The 21,900-nt window shown below is 36.0% G+C and overlaps 1 protein-coding gene across 14 annotated transcripts in view; it reads right to left on the bottom strand.

Moving 5' to 3' along the window:
* hycc1 (hyccin PI4KA lipid kinase complex subunit 1) overlaps positions 1-21,900 on the bottom strand; it is a 62,308-nt gene that overhangs the window by 22,160 nt on the left and 18,248 nt on the right. For 11 of the 14 annotated variants that reach the window (XR_225184.5, XR_012394510.1, XR_012394509.1 and 8 more), the window contains exons 2-4: positions 9,517-9,594; positions 9,336-9,437; positions 3,428-3,607 (exon numbers count right to left, since the gene is read on the bottom strand). Coding sequence is in view for 9 of the 14 variants with exons in the window: in XM_073930664.1 (XP_073786765.1) it covers positions 3,428-3,607; positions 9,336-9,437; positions 9,517-9,567 (333 nt within the window). In the remaining 5 variants the exon portion in view is untranslated. Of the gene's footprint in view, positions 1-3,427; positions 3,608-9,335; positions 9,438-9,516; positions 9,595-11,288; positions 11,697-21,900 lie in introns of those variants that run through there. The other 3 variants (XM_073930667.1, XM_021468030.3, XR_012394508.1) reach the window with 2 other exon arrangements.

Here is a 21,900-nt window from a genome sequence, read left to right as displayed (position 1 = left end):
ACGGCAGAGCAAGATCAACTGATGGAGATCGCAAATAATGGTAGCGAACTGGGTCATTTGCATATCGTGGGTTTTCTAGAGTTCACACAAGTTTGGTGTTTCCAATGGAGGTGTGCGGCTTGCACGCACAAGCGGTGTGATGCACTCGCACCTTCCAGACGAATGTATCCCGCGAGCGCACTGCAAGTCACGTGACAAGAACTGACCAATCAGCTTCAGCTTGTATGAAATAAACACATTTCGGTAGACTAATTATCTCAGACAAACACAGCAGTGCAGTATTTTTACCATGAATAAAACTTGTATCAGAGTGACAGCAATGTTTTGCTGTCGTCTAGCAACTTACAACCTACGAAATGTAGGACTTTTGCAGCATTTTGTGACAGAATAGTCTATACACACACGGCTTTTCTGATGATATGTTACCTATCGAGTGTATCTATCGAGAAATGCAGTTTTTTTTCTCCTATTCGCCGTGCGGTGTCAAACATTCCATTAAAACTACACTCTCCAGCTGTTTATCCTCGCATCCAATATCTCATTTGTCACTGGGGGCATGCAGGAAATGGTGCTGAATGAAAATGAAAGTGCCAAACTGCAGTTACAGTCGACAAACTAAGAATTTGGCAAATAACTCGATTACTGATGTCCATGTAAACAGTCACTGTCTTTCTCTCCTGCATCTGTGTGTTGTTTTACCCTTTGTGAAAATCAGCACGTGCCCAAATGGAAACTCCCATTTTTATGCAAAATCTTCCCTCTTTCCCTCCCCCAACACTCCCACCTAAACCGAGCTGGACACGCCCACTTTCCTGACTTTTCCAACTTTCGTTTCGGTTTCATGACCCTTTAATACAAATATAAACCTTTTACTCAAACCCACTCCTAATAAATGCTGAATTATCAGCAGCAGTCTCTTAGCTTTTGATATCTTTCTTATTATATATTCTACAGCTGTGTGCATGTAAAATAATGAAAACAAAGGCTGAAACTCATGTGCATGCACTCATTTACTGTGTCCTCATTAAAGCTTCTAGTGGATTATTATTATTATTATTATTAAGATATAGGCTGTTAATTAGTACTCATATTATTGACCTTTAATGAGGAAGCGTGGTAGTTTTTGCGATTGTTTTAGAACCTCCGATTCAGTTGCCTATGTGAGAAATGACTAGGAGTAATAAACGGCAGAAAACACAATAAAACTACTTGCTCGACGGCTAAAAACTCAACTATTTAGTCTCCACTTTCCTTACTAATATGCAATTCCCTCTCTGACTCCTCCACTAACTACATTAAAATGAAATAAATTAATTAATTAATTAATTAATAAAAAATAAATAAATAAATAAAAAATTACTAATGTTTTGCTTCTTACACTTTCTTTACATACTTAAAACTTGCCTACAGCACTTATTCATTGTTGCTTTTATAGTTGTGTAAATTGCTTCCTTCTCCTCATTTGTAAGTCGCTTTGCATAAAAGCGTCTGCTAAATGACTAAATGCAAATGTAAAATGTCAACAAACAAGTGTTTGCATGAATATACAGACAAAGCAGAATAATAATATAATGAAACGTCAGTTTGCAACATCATGCAACATAACAAGCTGTTTTTAACCTCTAAAAATGACTGAAGTGAAACCGGAAGTCTCGAGCCAAAAAGATTAAAATGGCTGCGCCCGCTCGTCCACGAAGAATAGAGTAAATAGTATATAGACCAATTACCCACCTTCGTCAAACATGACATCACACGGGTCCCCGGTTGCAAAAAAAGGACAGGCTGCAATGGGAAAGATGTCGTGTTGTGCGGTAGGATGCCGAATTTGAGTCCAAAAATAGAAAACTTACCTTTTACCATACACCACACACTGCTTTAATACCGACTGCAGACGTCTTTGGCTAAATGGGAGCTGAATGAAGTGAGGAGCTAAGTAGAAATGCTGGACTCTGCAGTTCTCATGTCATATCAGGTCAGTTCACGCTTTGCTGAATCAGACACATCACTCGTTTTTGATTGCAGAAATGATTTCAGCAAAAACTGTTACATATGGTGAATTAAACTGCTGACACTGAATGCCAATAACGAAACGTGAAAGTTACGTTTATTAAGGTAAAGTTGGTTATATATTCACAGATTCATTCAGTGACAACTTGCGACAAACTCCCTATATTGTTTACCATGGCACTTTGAATATTCGGTCTGAAATAATCTGCAAGTGTAACTTGAAAACAACATTAACACTGTTTATTTGACTGTGAACATGTTGTACTTTGAGTCATTGGCTGCTAATAAGATTTCGCTATTTAGAGTTTGCAAATAATACTTTAACAAAATTATATTGTTATGGAGAAAGTCCGAATGTGCGAATATAAAAAAATTTGGGGCTGGATGCTTGGTCATTTCGTCTTATCCAATATCCATTGGGAGGGTGCTATCGCAAATGGTCCTGTCAGATGAACGCCGCTCACTTTAACGTTAATTTTGCTGAATCACTGTGCTTGTCACTGGGCGACGAGCTGTTTTAAATAATTATGTAAATATTATGTAAATAATATATATATAATATGTGTAATCAATATATCTTATTTCTAAGACAACAACAAACTCTGCACCACATCTGATGTCATTCCCTTGATGTAAATGTTTTTTCTGCCACCTCCCTGCGCGTGCATCCTGAATGTTTACAAACATGGTAATTGGTCTATAGGCACATCTTATTCTACATCACTACCTTTTAACTTAACCCAAGTACTACCTTAATAACTATTAATATGATAGGTTTATTGACCTAAAAGTCATAGTAAATGATTTCTTAATAGCAAGAATTGCACCTTAAAATAAAGCATGACCAAAGATTACCAAAACAACCTGTGACTAGATGATAACACTGGAAAATCTGCTATAAAAATAACCGTGTTTCTCAGAAAATGCAGCTGAGTTAGTATAAAGTTGAACTCTTTCAGCTGAGGGACGATGAAGCTGTTCTGGCTGAAGACGACTCAGGAGTTTTTCAGGTGTAAAAACACAGCAGATGAAGTGAGATTCAAGTGTGTGTGTGTGTGTGTGTGTGTTTGTGTAGCATTCGCCCACCAGCCTGCTGTCCTCCATCAGCCTGCGGTGGATTCAGAGCCGATAACGGCAGGATGATCAAACGCTCGCTGACACCACGATGACATGCGACTGACAGATGACCTACTCTGATATTCGGGAGCGAGAGCGAGTTTGCGGGGCGTAAAAACCCTTGAAAGACCATCGGCGGAGCAGACAGCCGGCTTTCCCATCTCTGTTTCCGGCTTCAGCTAAAGCTCACAGAAGATGCTCGCTGAGAGACTTTTCTATTCAGATGGCTGTGTCTTTTTCAATAGTTTTCAATATGTGAATGTTATACCAGCCCATGTCTAATGTAATGTGAAGAGGCACTGACCAGGTTGTAGATGCCGAGAAGTAGCGCCTCTATGCAGCCGCTGCAGTGCGGATCACGAGCCGCCGTCACAGACAGATAACTCCACACCAGCTCTGGCAGAAACTGCAGGGTGAAGCGCTGGAGACGAGGCTCACCGCTGCGGTAAAACTCAAACAGCTGATGACACACCGGCTCCAGAAGCTGAAACACAATCATCATTCAATCATGATTACTCTTGGTTTAGATTCAAAGCATATTTTTAAGGTCAATATTATTAGCCCCCTTAAGATTTTTTCCTCGATTCACTACAGAACAAACCACTGTTGTCCAATGACTTGCCTAATTAACCTAGTTAAGCCTTTAAATGACATTTTAAGCTGAATACTATGCCATTATTGCATAGACAAAAGAAATTAGCTGCTAGAAATTAGTTTTTAAAACTATAATGTATAATCTCGCCATTAAACAGCACATGGAAATATTTTAAAAGGTATTAATAGAAAAAAGAAGATTTAATTTAATTCTCTCACTTTGATTTTAATGCAATAAACATGGGGTGTGGAGGTAGAAAAGAAACAAAGTAGTAAAATAAATAAGAGATTAAAAAGAATTTAAAAAGTATTTATTGTGTGTGTGTGTGTGTGTGTGTGTGTGTGTGTGTGTGTGTGTGTGTGTGTGTACATAAAATAAAAAATAATTAATAAAAAATGTAAAATATATGAAATAAAAATAAACTTAATAACAGTATAGCTTTTTATGTTCACCCACATAACAACTTGATTGGCTATTACAAGGCAAATTCATAATAAACATTTAACAACACATGACAAATAAAATGCACTAATAACTACATTATTATTTTAAAATAAATAAATAAAATTAATCAATCAAGAATCAATGGGTAAAAAAACTAAAGAAATAAACTTTATAAAAAGGATTTAAATATTGAACCATAACTCTACATTTAAATAATAAATAAATTAAATATAAATGAAATGAAAATAATAATAAATTAATCAATCAATTATGAATTACATAAAAATTAAATATAACCTTAGGGAAAATTTCTAGAAAGAAATGACGTTTAAAAAATATTTAAATGAACTACACAAATAATAAATAAATATATTAAGAATTACATGCAATTCATATTTATGTAATTTATAATATATTTTTGTATTATTTAATTGTGTAGTTTATTTAAATATATTTTTAACTGTTATTTCTTTTAAGCGATTCTCCCTAAAGGTATATTTAATTTTTATGTCATAATTAATCAATTTATTAATTTTTTCTATAATTTTAAATTTATATTTTTCTATAAACTTAAATTCAACTATACAATTATATACTAATTATATTAATAAAATATATATTAGGATATAATTGTATAGTTTATGTAACATTTAAATATATATTTTTTGTGATTTCTTTTAAGCAATTCTTCCTCAAGGTGTATTTCATTTTTAACGTTAGGAAGATTTGCTTAAAATAAATACCAATTAAATATTATATATATATATATATATATATATATATATATATATATATATATATATATATATATATATATATATATATATATATATGGATAGATGGATAGACAGAAGAGAGAAAATTGCTTTTTATGATATTCACATAAAAATAAACGCTTACTTTTCTTTTGTGTCGCACAAAAATTGACAGACACTTCAAGAACATGAGTTTGTTGTTAAAATATTAACATTTTAACTCTCTTCCAGGGGTTAATCTATTATCTTACATCAGCTTTTGTTTCTATCAGCAGAAAAACTCATTCCCAGAGTTTAGGCTTATTTGATTTTGATGAAAGGATTAAAAAACAAACATGACTTTTCTGCTGCAAATCTAAAGCAGGAGCATGTTTACTGAAGGTGCATGTAGTTTGTGAAGAGCGGAGAGTTCAGACTGTAATGAAGCAGATTTCTGGGACACGATGTTAAATAAAACACAGGCTCACTTCTCAGCAGAGCAAACAACACTCTGAATCTGATCACAAGTACGCAAAAGTGACGATCAATCACTAAAACATTTCACTGCACAACTTTACACCTTAAAATCACTTCAGATCATTTCACAATCCAACAAAAACGACTAGCAAACATTAATTTCTTATGCCTGTTTCCATGTTGTTGCGTGATTTTCCAGCAATTTATTTTTCTGTCCAAAAATGCTTAAATATACTAAAAATGGCAATTAAATGACAACTCCAATTGATTTTTGGTTATAATTTTGTGATTTTAATTAATCTGATTGGGGATTGATTCATTTAGATACATGTAAAAATTAATTCTGTACAATTTACTGTGAAAAGGTTGCAAAAATATTATTGTTAATAATAAATACAAATGTAACAATGCAATGAACATTTTTTATTAACTTTAGATGTAATAATGTATGTCACTGATAAGAATTTTTTTTAACACCACAATTTTAAAAACAACTAGTGGTATCAGGTTAATTTTAGCATATTTAAGTATTATTTTTAGCATATTTACATAATATTTTTAGCATATTTTAGTATTATTTTTAGCATATTTAGGTATTATTTTTAGCATATTTACATAATATTTTTAGCATATTTAAATATTATTTTTTAGCATATTTGGGTATTATTTTTGGCATATTTACGTAATATTTTTAGCATATTTAAAAATTATTTCTAGCATATTTAATCATTATTTTTTGCCTAATTAAATGTTATTTTTAACATATTTAGGTATTATTTTTAGCATATTTTCGTAATATTTTAAGCATATTTAATTATTATTTTAGCATATTTAAGTGTTAATTTTAGCATACTTAAGTATTATTTTTTCAATATTTAGGTATTATTTTTAACATATTTATGTAATACTTTTAGCATATTTAAGTATTATTTTTAGCATATTTACGTAATACTTTTTTAGCATATTGCCCTAATATTTTTAGCATATTTTAGTATTTTTTAGCATATTTACGTTATATTTTTAGCATATTTAAGTATTATCTTTAGCATATTTACGTAATATTTTTTATAGCATACTTAAGTATCATCTTTAGCATATTTATGTAATATTTTTAGAATATTTACGTAATATTTTTAGCATATTTACATATTATTTTTAGCTAATTTAAATATTTTGTAGCATATTATTTTATTAGATTAATTAGATTATTTTTAGCATATTTTATTTGTCATTTTTTAAAGGAATTTTAAAACTATTTTTAGCATATACCTACATATAATTTTTACCTTATTTAAGTGTTATTTTAGCACATATAAATCTTTTACTAAAAATCCTTTATTTTTAAAGCATTTTTAAGTATTATTTTTTATCATATTTAAAGTACCCTTTAAGCATACTTGCACATTTTTACCATGATTAAGTAATTTTTGAACGAAAATGTTTAATATTTTTTTAGCATGTTTAAGTATTATTTTTTAGCATATTTCAGTTATTTTTCACCAAAAAACACGTGGACAGTTTGGAAACAGCTTGCCTTTATGACGTCACGCTTAATCAGCCATAAATAATGTGCATCAATTTAAAGGATAATCAATCAGCAGTTAACTAAAGGAGAATTGATTGCTTGTAACTGAGTGCAGTGGGAAAGCTTCAGTTCTTCAGCAGATTTCTCTGGTTGAACTGTTTCCAGAAGAGAAAGAGACGTGACTAAAGACGCTGGATTAAACTGACGGTTGTGCCTGAAGCAGAAACACACACACACACACACACACACACACACACACACACACACACACACACACACACACACACACACACACACACACACACATCCTGCTGAAAACACCTCCGTCATTCACTGTAAAGCTGATCCGGAGCATGATGAAATACACTGTTAACATCTGACACAAACCTCTTCAGCGGCGCAGGCCACAAAAGCATCTCAGTATTGCTGATTTCAAAAGATTACGCTGCTTATTTTAAAGCTGACAGGCGAAAGCAAAAGCCAAGATATTTTTGTATTCCAGCACTGAATTAAATGTGTCCATGTCATCCTTTACAGATTACAGTCTTCGAAGACAATAAAACACAAATATTAGCACTGTCAGTTTACTGGTTTATTTTTTAATCCTATTTACTATTACTGCTCAAATAAAATATTAGCAACATTTATTATTATTATATAATTGTTGATTTTAGATTAGTATTTTTTTTAAGTTGTTGAACTAGTAAATAACATTATATTATTTGTATTATTATTAAATGTAGTTGAACTAATGAATAAAATCTTTAAATTAACATTCTTTTATTTTTATCTTATTATTATTTAAAGTAAATGAACTAGTAAATAAATATATTATTTTAGCATATTTAAGTATTATTTGTTAGCATTTTAAGTGTTATTTTTAGCATATTTAAGTATTATTTGTAATAATATTTAAGTAATATTTTTAGCATATTTAAGTATTTTTTGTTAGCATATATTTAAGTGTTATTTTTAGCATATTTATACATTATTTGTTAGCATATTTAAGTGTTATTTTTAGCATATTTAAGTATTATTTTAAGCATATTTAAGTAATATTTTAAGCATATTTAATTATTATTTTAAGCATATTTAATTAATATTTTTAGCATATTTAAGTATTATTTGTAGCATATTTAATTGTTTTTAGCATATATAAGTATAAGTATTATTTTGAGCATATTTAAGTATTATTTTTAGCATATTTAAGTATTATTTTTAGCATATTTAAGTATTATTTTTAGCATATTTAGGTATTATTTTTAGCATATTTAAGTATTATTTGTAGCATATTTAAGTATTATTTTTAGCATATTTAAGTATTATTTTTAGCTTATTTAAGTATTATTTTTAGCATATTTAAGTGTTATTTTTAGCATATTTAAGTGTTATTTTTAGCATATTTAAGTATTATTTTTAGCATATTTAAGTATTATTTTTAGCATATTTAAGTGTTATTTTTAGCATATTTAAGTAATATTTTTAGCATATTTAAGTATTATTTGTTAGCATATTTAAGTGTTATTTTTAGCATATTTAAGTGTTATTTTAGCATATTTAATTATTATTTTTAGCATATTTAAGTAATATTTTTAGCATATTTAATTATTATTTTTAGCATATTTAATTATTATTTTTAGCACATTTAAGTATTACTTGTTAGCATATTTAAGTATTATTTGTTAGCATATTTGAGTGTTTTTTGGCATATTTAAGAATCAGTTTTAGCATATTTAATTATTATTTTTAGCATATTTAAAGATTATTTTTTGCATATATAATTATTATTTTTAGCATATTTAAGTATTATTTTTAGCATATTTAAGTAATATTTTTAGCATATTTAAGTAATATTTTTAGCATATTTAAGTATTATTTTAGCATATTTAAGTATTATTTTTAGCATATTTAAGTATTATTTTTAGCATATTTAAGTATTATTTTTAGCATATTTAAGTGTTATTTTTTGCATATTTAAGTATTATTTTTAGCATATTTAAGTGTTATTTTTAGCATATTTAATTATTATTTTTAGTATATTTAAGTAATATTTTTAGCATATTTAATTATTATTTTTAGCATATTTAATTATTATTTTTAGCACATTTAAGTATTACTTGTTAGCATATTTAAGTATTATTTGTTAGCGTATTTGAGTGTTTTCCGGCATATTTAAGAATCAGTTTTAGCATATTTAATTATTATTTTTAGCATATTTAAAGATTATTTTTTGCATATTTAATTATTATTTTTAGCATATTTAATTATTATTTTTAGCATATATTATTGATGATTAATATTATTATTGAATATTTATTGTTATTTTTTAAGCAGTTGAACTAGTAAATAACTTTTTACTTAATTAACATTATATTATTTGTATTTTTTTTAATTAAGTTTTGAAGAAGAGTTGAAGAACATAATCAGAAAGTCTCACGTCGCTGTAGTTTTCCCGGATGACTTTATAGAGCGCAGGAACCAGAGAGCCCTTCTCCTTCAGAGACACGGCATAGTTGTAGACGGCCGTCTCTTCAAGCGTCTGAAATACACCAAACACACACACGAGCTGAAACAGAGTACATGACGATGATGATGATGATCTGCAGATGATGACGCACCTTAAACTCAGACAGCCACTCCTCAACTACACCTTGATCCATAGCCAACATCTTCCCTCATCTGGAGGAGATTTCAACCTGAAACACAACAGCATTTACAGTTAGTCATTCAGCAGATGCTTTTGTCCAACTGAAGAGGCATTCAGCGGCAATACACAACAAGTGCAACACCACAAGGAACTGTTAGAGCTCAGAGAATTAAGCACTAGAGTTAGGAGGAGGAGTTTATAGAGCAAAGAGTGTTTCTATAGGTGGTGTGTCAAACCCACTAACTGAGGTGAGGGACACTTCAAAAATGTACAATGGGGTTTTTTAAGAGAGATTTGGAGTGTAAGAAAGTGTCTGGTGCGAATGTGCAAAAATTGTGTTATGCCGAGTTCAGTTTGCGTGATTTTTGCCCCGATTTTGGCTCGCCGACAGGTTTTGAGAAATCGCCAACAAATGCCTGAAATCACAGGCAAATCGCTGCTCGTGCACGTGAGTGACAATCACACAGTATGAACTATCAAAGACGCGATCTGAGAGAATCGCCGATGAGTCGCAGATGCCTGCAAGATATTTGGCGTGCTGAATATCTGGAGCTGTCAGCGATTCAAATCATGCCGTGTGAATTGAGTTTTGACTGAAAATAACATCAGCGATCGCCTACAGCCAATGAGAGAGCGGCATTCACTTGTGTGTGCGTGTGTGTACCTGCTGCAGGCCAGCGGGAGGCTGGGGGAGAAGTTAAAAGCGCTCTTTTTCGGTTTATTTTGACCCACAAAATGAAGGAAAACTAGTGGAGGTTTAACAGGACTCAGGAGCACCCGTGTCTGTTTGACGTTTCATACAGAAAGAAATTAGTTTATTATCAACGTTGAGGAGAAATGGCTCATTCCCTTTAAACCCAGGTGAGCAAACATGTACATGTTCTACCCCATTAAAGGCTTCTTTCTCATTATGTAGTTAATAACAAAAGATATACGACGTGTTTTTGGCTGTGAGACGTAGTTTGGACGAAGTTGTCGGCGATTCTTTCTGTAGTAAAGTCATGCAATGTGAAAGTCCCTGTCGCCGATCCATCTTGCAGTGTAAACAAAGCAGAGACGAAACGCTGGCCCAGATAGTCAAGCAGTGTGAAAACATCTGTGACACGACTACTTTGAAAATCATGGGAAATCATGCAGTCTAAACTCGGCATTATAGGGGTGTAACGATTTATCATTGTACGATGCAAAAATCTCACAATATGCATTGTATCGTAATGACGATTTTACTTCAATATAACGTCCATTTTCTCTTATTAAATAAGCCTTTCTTCAGAAGAAAAAATATTATAGGATTACGAAATACTGTAAAAAAAAATCCCTTGTTAAACATAATTTGGGAAATATTTATATACAACAATAAATTCACAAAAGAGCGAATAATTTTGACTTCAACTGATAATCGTTTTGAATGATCGTGATTACAATTATGACCAAAACAATCGTGATTATGATTTTTCCCATAATCGAGCAGCCCTATTTTATACCATTCCAAACTCTTCATTGGCAAAGAGTCACTTCAGAAATTAAGCAGACATGTTTCAAGACTTTCCTGACTCTCTTCCTAAAAGTTGTGCCTATTCTCCAGGATATCATCTCTCGCACATCGTCACTCGCTCTGTTTATAACCCCTCTTACAGTGAACGACTCTGACAGCCATTAGCATGTGGCTCTCATAGAGCTCTTTAATTAGCACAAAGAGCGATCGACAGCAGAGAGAAAGAGAAACTTTGTAAACACACTTACTCATTCAGCGCTTTATTGATCAGCCTGAATTACCCCTCCTTCCCCTGGATGGACTAATAAACTGTTGCACAGCGTGAGTGTGTGTGTGTGTTTATCCTTAACGCAAGCTATTGGATTAAGCGCCGGCAGTGCCAGGAACGGCTTTTCGCTTCAGGAAAGGGATTTGCTCCTTATTTCCTTCTATGGTGGCTGAAGCGCGTCTGAGATTGAGAGTTATTTTAGACAGCTGACCGTGCTGGAAGGAGAAATGCTGAGGTTTTTGTGTTCTGGTGGTTAATTATTAAATCAACAGCGCTCATTTATCAGCTGACAAGCCGTTTGAGGAATTTAAATACAGCCGACCTTTGACCCCCTGGAGCCGCAGGGACGATATCTGTTACCAAGACTGATCCTAGAACTGTAATCCACAGTCAAACAGATTAATTTAGACTAGAAGCTGGCAGATGGGAAGCAAAGAGGGAGTGTGTGTGTGTGTGTGTGTGTGTGTGTGTGTGTGTGTGTGTGTGTGTGTGTGTGTGTGTGTGTGTGTGTGTGAGGGAGAAAGAGAAAGGGATGAATGAATGGATGCAAAGGAGAAAAACAAACAGATGAATGAAAGGGGGAAAGCGGAATAAGTGGAGTGGATGGATGAAAAAAGAAAAGGTGGAGAGGTGGGACGCAAAGAGGGAGAAAAGAATATAATAGATAGAAGAATGCATAGATTGATGGAAAAAGGAGCTGTTGATTGAAAAACGAGGGAAAAGGACAAAAGAAAAGTGGGATGGATGGAAAGAGGGACAAGATAGAGGGGTGGATGGGTGGATGAAGGGAAAGAGGGAATAGGCAGTTGGATGGATAGATGGTAATAACGGATGATGGAAAGAGGGAAAAGATGGATGGACGAAAAGAGGGAAAGTAGGATGGATGGAGAAGGTATAGAGGGAAAAGATGGATGGGTGAGTGGATGGATGGATGAATGAATGGCGGTAAAGAGGTAAAAGCCAAATAGATGGATGGAGGTAGAGAGGCAAAGAAAACAGATGGATGGATGAAGGTAAAGAGACAAAAGACGGATGGTTGGATGGAGATAGGTAAAGAAGCAAAAAAAATTAATGGACGGAGGTAAAGAGGGAAAAGATGAATGGATGGAGGTAAAAAGGGTAAAGGCGTATAGATCGATGGATGAATGGATGTAGAAAAAGAGAGAAAAGCTGGATGGATAGGTGGAGGTAAAGAGGGAAAAGATGGATGGATAGGTGGAGGTAAAGAGGGAAAAGATAGATGGATGGAAGATGGACAAAGGTAAAAGGCAAAAATGGATGGATGGACCGATAGAGGTTAAGTGGGAAAAGATGGATGGATGGAGGTAAAAAGGGTAAAGGCGTATAGATTGATGGATGAATGGATGTAGAAAAAGAGGGAAAAGTTGGATGGATAGGTGGAGGTAAAGAGGGAAAAGATGGATGGATAGGTGGAGGTAAAGAGGGAAAAGATGGATGGATAGGTGGAGGTAAAGAGGGAAAAGATGGATGGATAGGTGGAGGTAAAGAGGGAAAAGATGGATGGATAGGTGGAGGTTAAAAGGGAAAAGATGGATGGATAGGTGGAGGTAAAGAGGGAAAAGATAGATGGATGGAAGATGGATAAAGGTAAAAGGCAAAAATGGATGGATGGACCGATAAAGGTTAAGTGGGAAAAGATGGATGGATGGGAGGTAAGAGGTAAAAAGACGGATGGATTGAGGTAAAAAGGGAAAAAAAAGAGGATAGATGGAGGTAAAGAGGCAAAAAAAGGATGGATGGATGTAAAGAGGGAAAAAAATGGATGGATGGATGGATGGTCGAATGGATAGATGGATGGAGCTAAAGAGGGAAAAGATGGATGGATGGATGGATGGATGGATGGATGGATGTAGAGGCAAAAAAATGGATGGATGGATGGATGGATGTAAAGAGGGAAAAGATGAATGGATGGATGGAGGTAAAAAGGAAAAACGCAGCTATGGATAGGGGTAAAGGGAGAAAAGGCAGATGGATGGATAGATGAATGAAGGAATGTATGGATGGATAATTTAAGAAGGGAAAAAGAGTAGGATTGATGGAGGTAAAGAAGAAAAAGACAGTGGGATAGATGGAAAGAGGGAAAGATGGATGGATGGCTAGACAGATGAAAAGATGGAAAAGACAGTGGGATGAATGGATTGAAAGAGGGATGGGGAAAATGGAACTAACCAATGGAAAGAGCGAATAAGAGAGGGCAATGGATAGATGGGTGATTGGTTGGAAGGAATGAGGTGAAAAAGTGGGAAGATGGAATAGTTAATGGAAAAAAGAGGGGAATAATTGGATGGATGAATGGATGCATCCAGTAATGTAATATCAGGAAGAAAAAAAAGTGGAATAGACAGATGAGTTATTGCAAAGAGAGAAAACAGGAGGATAGTAGAATGTAAGTAAATGGGTGTAAGAGAGAGAGAGAGAGAGAGAGAGAGAGAGTAGTGGATAATGGAAAGTGGAAATAGAGAGTGAATGGTAAGATGGACTGATAGTATGAGAGCAGAGGGTGGACGTCTTTCTTGATGCTGTACATTAATAAACTGTTTACATCAGATGATGAATCAGATCTAGCATATAGACGCATTTACAAGAAAACTACTTTAGCAAGCTACTGGGTGCCACTGAATTAACCACACTACAGGAAACAGGAAGCAGTCATACCCAGCAAGCCCCTGTGCTAACATTAGACCATCATTTATGTTTTCTGCCAAACATCAGAGTCTCTTACTAACCCTCACAACAAAACACTCCAGATAAAAGCACAGTTTACCAAAACTCATTTCTAACTTCGATACGATACCAAAAAAGAAATAAATAATTAGGGATGCACCGATACCACCCAATACCAACATTCTGAGTATCATCGATACAGATCCGATCCCGATACTGTGATGTTTTTTGTTTTTAAAAAAAAAAAAAAATAATTCAATAGTTCTGGTGATAAACTTAAATAATATATTTTCTTTAGTAAAAATAACTGACCCACTGTATATGACAGACGATACAATCTAAAACATGATGCTTGCTGTAAACTAATCTTTGAGCATTCGTTATGGCACTGATGTGCTGTGGTCCAGCGTGTTTCCTTTTTTAAATATTAGGATTTTTCTTTGAAATCTGCAATTGGCTACCATTATTGAAACTTTTTAGTAAAGCCTGATATTTTCCTGCATATTTGACACAAACTAACACAAATTGTCTGAGATCAGTTTTACTTAATAAATATTCACTTTTCTGTTAATGACCATCCATATTGCACTCGTCAGTTTTACTTTTATTAATTTAATTTAATCAACTTTGACCACAATGAGTCAGGCTTTACAAACTATTCGCAGCACTTAAAAGTATTCCCCTCGGAAGATTAAACGCAGTCGGAAGGATGAGAGAACAGAAACTCTTTGTGAGAATAATTTTACGAGCTAATTTTACAAATAATTAGCAGCTGGCCAATACCCGATCCAGCAAAATTGCGCTATTGAATGAAGATCCGATCCAAGTCGCGGGATCGGTGCTTCCCTACAAATAATAACGATAAATTACACAGAATATAGCGCAGAATATAGCACAAACGCAAGATCGGATTTGGATCAGTACCAGCTGGCCCATACCCGATCCAGCAAAAATATGCGGTAACGAACCGATATCTGATCCAAGTCTCGGGATCGGTGCTTCCCTACAAATAATAACGATAAATTACACAGAATATAGCACAGAATATAGCACTCACGCAAGATCGGATTTGGATAAGTACCAGCTGGCCCATACCCGATCCAGCAAAAATATAAGGTATCGAACCGATATCTGATCCAAGTCTCGGGATCGGTGTTATTATAAATAATAACAATATTTGATACAGTTTTCGATACTGCGGAGAAACCAAAAAGCAAGATTGTATGGTTTTAAATATTCCAGTATATACTTTTTGAAATACCAAGATTTATGACAAAACTAAATTATATTTTTAGATTAATAGTTTAGTGCTAGCTACTTTAAAAAAAAGTGCACAAGTACTACAGACTGCCCACTTCCTAATGTGCTTCATCTAATTTTCAAGCATCCTCATGAAGTAATGATTTTATCCATACTCTACAATTCCAACAATAAAAAGGTGCACTTACTTCTCAGCTCCACATAAAATGGTTAAATCTGTTGGCTTACCTGCATCATAAAGCCCCAAACTACACTGGAGGGTTCAAAAGCAAGCGCACCGCATCCATGAGCACTTCCACATCACAACAGAACAGCCTGACCAAAAATAGTCTCTGCCAAGAGCTTAAAAGTACAGAAGCGCAGGCCAGAACCCAGCGACCCGCGCCATGCTGATGAAACATATTTATAGGATGCGTCATGAAGAACTCAGTGACTCAGATATGCGTGGAGATCCAAAAAACCAGCACAGAAGAGAAGCCTGCAGTGAAGAAGCCTCCATCCGAGACTGCACAGAGGGATTTACAGACAATACACTACTAGACTAATGACTTTGGATTTATTTTGGGTAATAACAATGTTCACTAATGCTTCAAGAAATTTATCCATTCTGTTTTGTTTTAAATAACGCCCGTGTGTAGAATTAAAGGGATACAGAGCATCCTGAAAGTATTCATAGCGCTTCACTTGTTCCACATTTTCTTACGTTACAACCTTTTTCCAAATTGATTTAATTCCTCAACATTTTACACACAACCCCCATTATGAAAATGTGAAAAAAGAGTTTTTGAAACTGTTGCAAATTTATTAAAAATCAACATGTACATCAGTATTCACAGGCTTTGCTCAAGATTTTGTTGATGTACCTTTGGCAGCGATTACAGCCTTTTACAAGTCTTTCTGAATATGATGCCACAAGCTTGGCACACCTGTCTTTGGGAATTTTGGCCCATTCCTCATTGCAGTACCACTCAAGCTCTATCAGGTTGGATTGGAAGCGATGGTGTACAGCCATTTTTAAATCTCTCCAGAGATGTTCAATAGGATTGAGGTCTGGGCTCTGGCTGGGCCACTCAAGGACATTGACTGAGTTGTTGTGAAGCCACTCCATTGATATTTTGGAGGTGTACTCTGGGTCATTATCCTGCTGAGAGAGGAACCGTCGCCCCAGTCTGAGGTGAAGAGCACTCTGAAGCAGGTTTTCATTCAGGATGTCTCTGTACATTGCTGCATTCATCTTTCCCTCTATCCTGACTAGGCATGGGCCCGTAGAAGATTCCAACGGCAAATTAACCTTGGATAAAAAAATCATGGCATCACGGTATTGTGATTACTGGTCTAAAATATATTCTTTTTAAATGTCTGGGTAAAAAAAATAATTCCCTTTGAAAACAATATATTCTATTTTTTGAAAGATTTATAATAATTTGCAGCAGTAAACATGTCAAGCTAAATAATTTTAATGAATTGTTGACTTAGACAGATGTCATACAGCCTCTTTGGATATTTTTTCTGATAAAGATACTATTGTTCTAAAAAAAAAAAAATGTAAATAAAATTTTTTACACATACTTTAGGAACAGTATTACAAAAAATATGGTTGATTTTAAAACCTTGTCTTTTCCAAACCGCGGTATACCTTAAAACGGTTATTGTCCCATGCCTAATCCCTACTATCTCCAGTTCCTGCTGATGAAAAATGATGGTTTTTAATAATGAATTTAATAATGATAAGCGCTGCCTGGTTTTCTCCAAACGTAACGCCTGGCATTCACTTCAAAGATTTCAATTTTAGTCTCATCAGAGCAAAGAGTTTAGTTTCTGATGGTCTGAGAGTCCTTCAGATGCCTTTTGGCAAATTCCAGGCAGGGGGGGGGGGCTTCCGTCTGCCCACTCTACCATATAGGCCTGATTGGTGGATTGCTGCACAGATGGTTGTCCTTCTGTAAGGTTCGCCTCTTTCCACAAAAGAACGCTGGAGCTCAGACAGACCATCAGGTTATTGATCACCTCCCTGACTAAAGCTCTTCTCCTCCGATCACTCAGATTAGATGGCTGGCCAGCTCTAGGAAGAGTCCTGGCGGTTCCAAACATCTTCCACTTACGGAGGCCGCTGTGCTTATTGGAACTTTCAGAGTAGCAGAAAGTTTTCTGTAAGCTTCCCCAGCCTTGTGACTCGAGATAATCCAGTCTCTGAGGTAAACAGACAATTCCTTTGTCTTCATGCTTGGTTTGTGCTTTGACATGCACTGTCAACCCTGGGACCTTATATAGACCGGTGCACACCTTTTCAAATCACGTCCAATCAACTTTACACAGGTGAACTCCAATGAAGATGCCGAGACATCTCAAGAATGATCAGTGGAAACAGAATGTACCGGAGCTCAATTTAGAGCTTCACGGCAACCTATAATGGTATTTTTATGCTTTAGAATAGTCAAAAACCTACAGAACAACATTCCAGCATAAACAGTCGAAGATAGATTAAACAGATTCAAGATTTTATATCAGTTCATCAAAATAAGGATCAGCTAAAATCAATATCCTCAACCCAGCCCCCAACCACAGCACACACAGATGTAGTTTGCAGAAGTAGTCGACAAGCGAGAGAGCTTAATCAGACCATTACATGAGCACTAAACCACTTTGATTGCACCATAATGGAAACTGCAAATACTCCAGAGCCAGACACCACCATTCACCTCTGATTTGACTGCAACAAGAGGCTTTTCAGATTCAGCAGCTTGACAAACATATCATTAGAGCTCATTTCTGAGACTTGGTGGCATGAGTTAGTGCAGAGGCTGATTAAAGCCCACAGAGAAGCGAATACGAGCCCCTGCTGCGGCTCACTGAGGATGTGCTGACGTTAATGAGAGTCCTCCACATGGTAAACCCATACCTGCCACCACAGACAGAAAACCTCCACATTTACAGACACTTCTGTTTTTCATACACAGTTGCTATGACAGGAAGTTAAACGAACCCAGAATGAGAGGTTAAAAGTGTGTTGAAGCGCTGTTCGCAAGCAATTTTACTTCTGTAATCTAAGGCTGCGTTAACACTGACAAAAAAAAAATCAGATTTTCAGCCCTTGATTATTTAAAATATGTGCCTTAGCATACATTTTTTGCGAAACATAAAATACATTGCTCTGTGCACTTTTCATTGCACGTTTCAGATGAAAAATCCACTATAGGGTGCTGTTTTGAGGGCGAGTTTTGTTGTACGTTTTGATGCACATCATTCTTCTACATGTACAGTAGAAGGCGGGGCTTGTCATACAGAACACCTAACGAACCACTGAGCTAACCCCTTTCCTAAACCCAACCAATAGTGTTTTCAAAAGCAGACAGAAGAGAAAAAACGCACTGCAACCACATTGTTTTAACTTGATATTACATTGCTTTTATCTCTTTTGTAAAACAGTCCGGGTGGCAAGGTGGCTCAGTTGCCTCACAGCAAGAAGGTCGCTGGGTAAAGTCCCAGCTGGACCAGTTGTCATTTGTGTATGGAGTTTGCATGTTCTCCCGTGTTGGCGTGGGTTTCCTCCGAGTGCTCCGGTTAACCCCACAGTCTAAAGACATGCACTATGGGAGAATTGAGTCAACAAATTTGGTCAGTGTATGAGTGCTCTTTCCACCGTGTTGACTCCTTTTAAATATGGGACTAAGCTAAAGAAAAATTAATGAATGAATGTAAAAGTTTCCGTGCCAGACGATCAGGTTATCCTGATCCAAACCTTCCGGCCCTTTACGGTTCCCCCTGCAGGTGTTGGGCTTGTGGAAGGATGGTCCAACATCCCTCAGTCTGGCTAAACTCAGCCACCAGGCCCTCACATACGAGCCCCAACCCCAGGCCTGGCTCCAGGGTGGGGCCCTGGCTGCACCATATCGGGCGATGTCACAGTCCTTGTACTCATTAGGGGTTTTTTGAAAACCAGGAGGAGGCCTCTGAGAAGACCCAGGACACGCTGGAGGGACTATGTCTCTCGGATGGCCTAGGAACGCCTCGGGATCCCCCCGGAGGAGCTGGAGGAAGTGTCTGGGGAGAGGGAAGTCTGGGGTTCTATCCTAAGACTGTTGCCCCCATGACCCGGTCCCGGAAAGCGGTAGAAAATGAATAAATAAAAAAAACAGTCCTTCAATGGACTCAAATCCAAGTGCTCTGCAACAAGTACAACACCATACAAAGCGAGCTACCGCACACTGATCACATCAGTACAGTTGTCCATATGGTAAACACTAGGGATGTAACGTATCAGAATTTCACGTTTCACGTTAAAGTTTCAATTTAGTAGTGTTGAAAACTCATCACATTCAACATTTAATCACTCACTCACTTAGATAGAGATGGGTTTAAAGGAAAATTATCTTATAAATATAATCTGGTAAAAGCTGGTATCTCTGGGTATTTACAATGTCCCCTGCAACAGAAAAAAAAAAACCTCTCATTTGGGACTGAGGTTTCTGGGACAGAGAGATATGACTTTATGACTTGGCCCAGGTTGACAGCAGTGGGTAACGTTGTGCATTGTCTTTCCCCCACTTGAGAGGAAAAACCATGGGTGAGATAGAGGTCTCATGTCTGCATCAATCTGAACAGTGTGCTGTGTTTCTGCAGTCCCCATGATATTAGTCGTATTCCCCAACTTGCAGGCACGTGCACACACAGTGCTCAACCTGTGCAGTGCACATGCCCTTTTTAGTCTTGGATAGAAAGTTCCCTTCCAAAATGATCAAAAGTGCCCCTGCGACGCGACATACCCTCCGTCCCCGCTTTACAGTACGCGCGCGACAACACAGCTTATAAGAACTCGCGCGACAACACCGATATTCAGTACGCGCGCGACAACACAGCTTATAAGAACTCGCGCGACAACACCGCTATTCAGTACGCGCGCGGCGACAACACCCGCTTTAGGGTTTTCCAGCTCTTTTTGATCCCCGCCTCTAGCAGCACACTCCATTTCCGCATTACTGGATCTGTAGCGCCAACAGACCGCAAGGGATTATGGCCAAGCCTGGGCTGATGGGAATTGTAGTTTCCGGTACCTCCCGTTCGCTTCATTCACCTGAGCAAATTTTCTCAGAAGACCTATAGTTTTACCGAGTCATGCGACTACGGTAATATCGGAAAAAATTAATATTGCGGTATGACGGTATTTACAATACCGTTACATCCCTAGTAAACACATTAGATTAAAATTCTGAACATCTTTAAGTTGTTTTTGACATAAAATTCAATTTACATTTCAAGTCATTCATCAGATCAACAATCTCCAAATTTATTTCTCAAATGATTTTGGCTGCAAGTCCTTAACTCCCTAACTTCACTCCATCTCGTTCACTTGGATGTATGCCATTGATTACATTACACAAGTGTCCACTACTGGCAGACCATCTTAATGGGTTTAAATGGAGTGCACTAAACCCTTGAGCACTTTGAAGCTACACTGTTGTGATGTCACAATCGCATTGCATTCTGGGACATAAAGGTGCTAGAGTAGACATATAAAGCAGACTCGCACCCTTGGTCAAAAATCGAGGTATCAAGAGTATGTCCATGTTTACATTTTTCTTGTTCACTTGATGAAGTGGAACACACTTTAAAATGGCAGCATGGACTCTCTTGAGGGAACAAGCGAAGGGAAGTTTGCGAGTGCATGTCTAAAAGTGGATTGGAACACGGCCTTTGTGTCAGTTGTAGATGCACCAATATGAACACTTTAATCAATACAATACTACAGTTTTGGAAGCCAATAAGAGGCATATAAATACATATTTTGGTATTATTTTTTTCTGAGGCTGCTTACTAAAAACAAACAAAGTAAAAATGTATTTTAAAGAGCCCCTGTTTTGCATTATAAATGGTCATGCAAGGTCAAAAAACACTTTCATTGTCTTATAATATGCATTTATTTTGACCTAATTATCCCAACGACTCCTATATGATTTGTTCAGCGATACATTTGTTTCCAAACCCCTCCTTAGCGCAAAGCTAATCTGCTTTGATGACCCAGTCTATTGTGATTGGCCGACTGCGTTAAGTGCGAGGCAGAGAGAAACGCCCGCCCACTATGAAGTAGCAGGCAGAGAGTATGTGAGAGCGCAATGCAGGAATGCAATAAGGAAATGCAGTTAAACACCAGCATATTACTCTACTCTTAAACCTAACCTCAAGTAAAAACAATGGTCTATTTTTAAAAAAACATAACAGACTTAAAGACTAACACAGAAAACAAGCAGTCACATAATTTGTCTCTTAAACAACAAAAAAAAGAAATCAAACACTAACGTTTTTAAAACCATGCCACGTCGATCAAGCAGACTCTGCTGGCAAATGCAAGTGGTTCAGTCTGAAACAAGAGCGGCATCTGTTTCAAAATGGCCAGATCTAAAATCATCCATCACCCGCTGGCCACAACCCAGCTTTCTGCAAGATGAGCTGCGGATTTTCCTTCTCAGAGAAACCACCGCACTACCAAAATCGAATCTACAGCAAATCACATCAGACTGATAACAAAAACACCCAGACAGTCCACTGAGACAGAGAGAGGTTCAGAGAAGATGATTTAACCGCATGAACACACACATCACACACTACCCAACCTGGAAATGGCAAGAAAAACTGCAACCGCAGAGACTCAG

Source organism: Danio rerio, chromosome 19 (assembly GCF_049306965.1).
Source record: "Danio rerio strain Tuebingen ecotype United States chromosome 19, GRCz12tu, whole genome shotgun sequence".
Lineage (NCBI taxonomy): Eukaryota > Metazoa > Chordata > Actinopteri > Cypriniformes > Danionidae > Danio > Danio rerio.
This window is presented reverse-complemented; position numbering and strand designations above follow the sequence as displayed.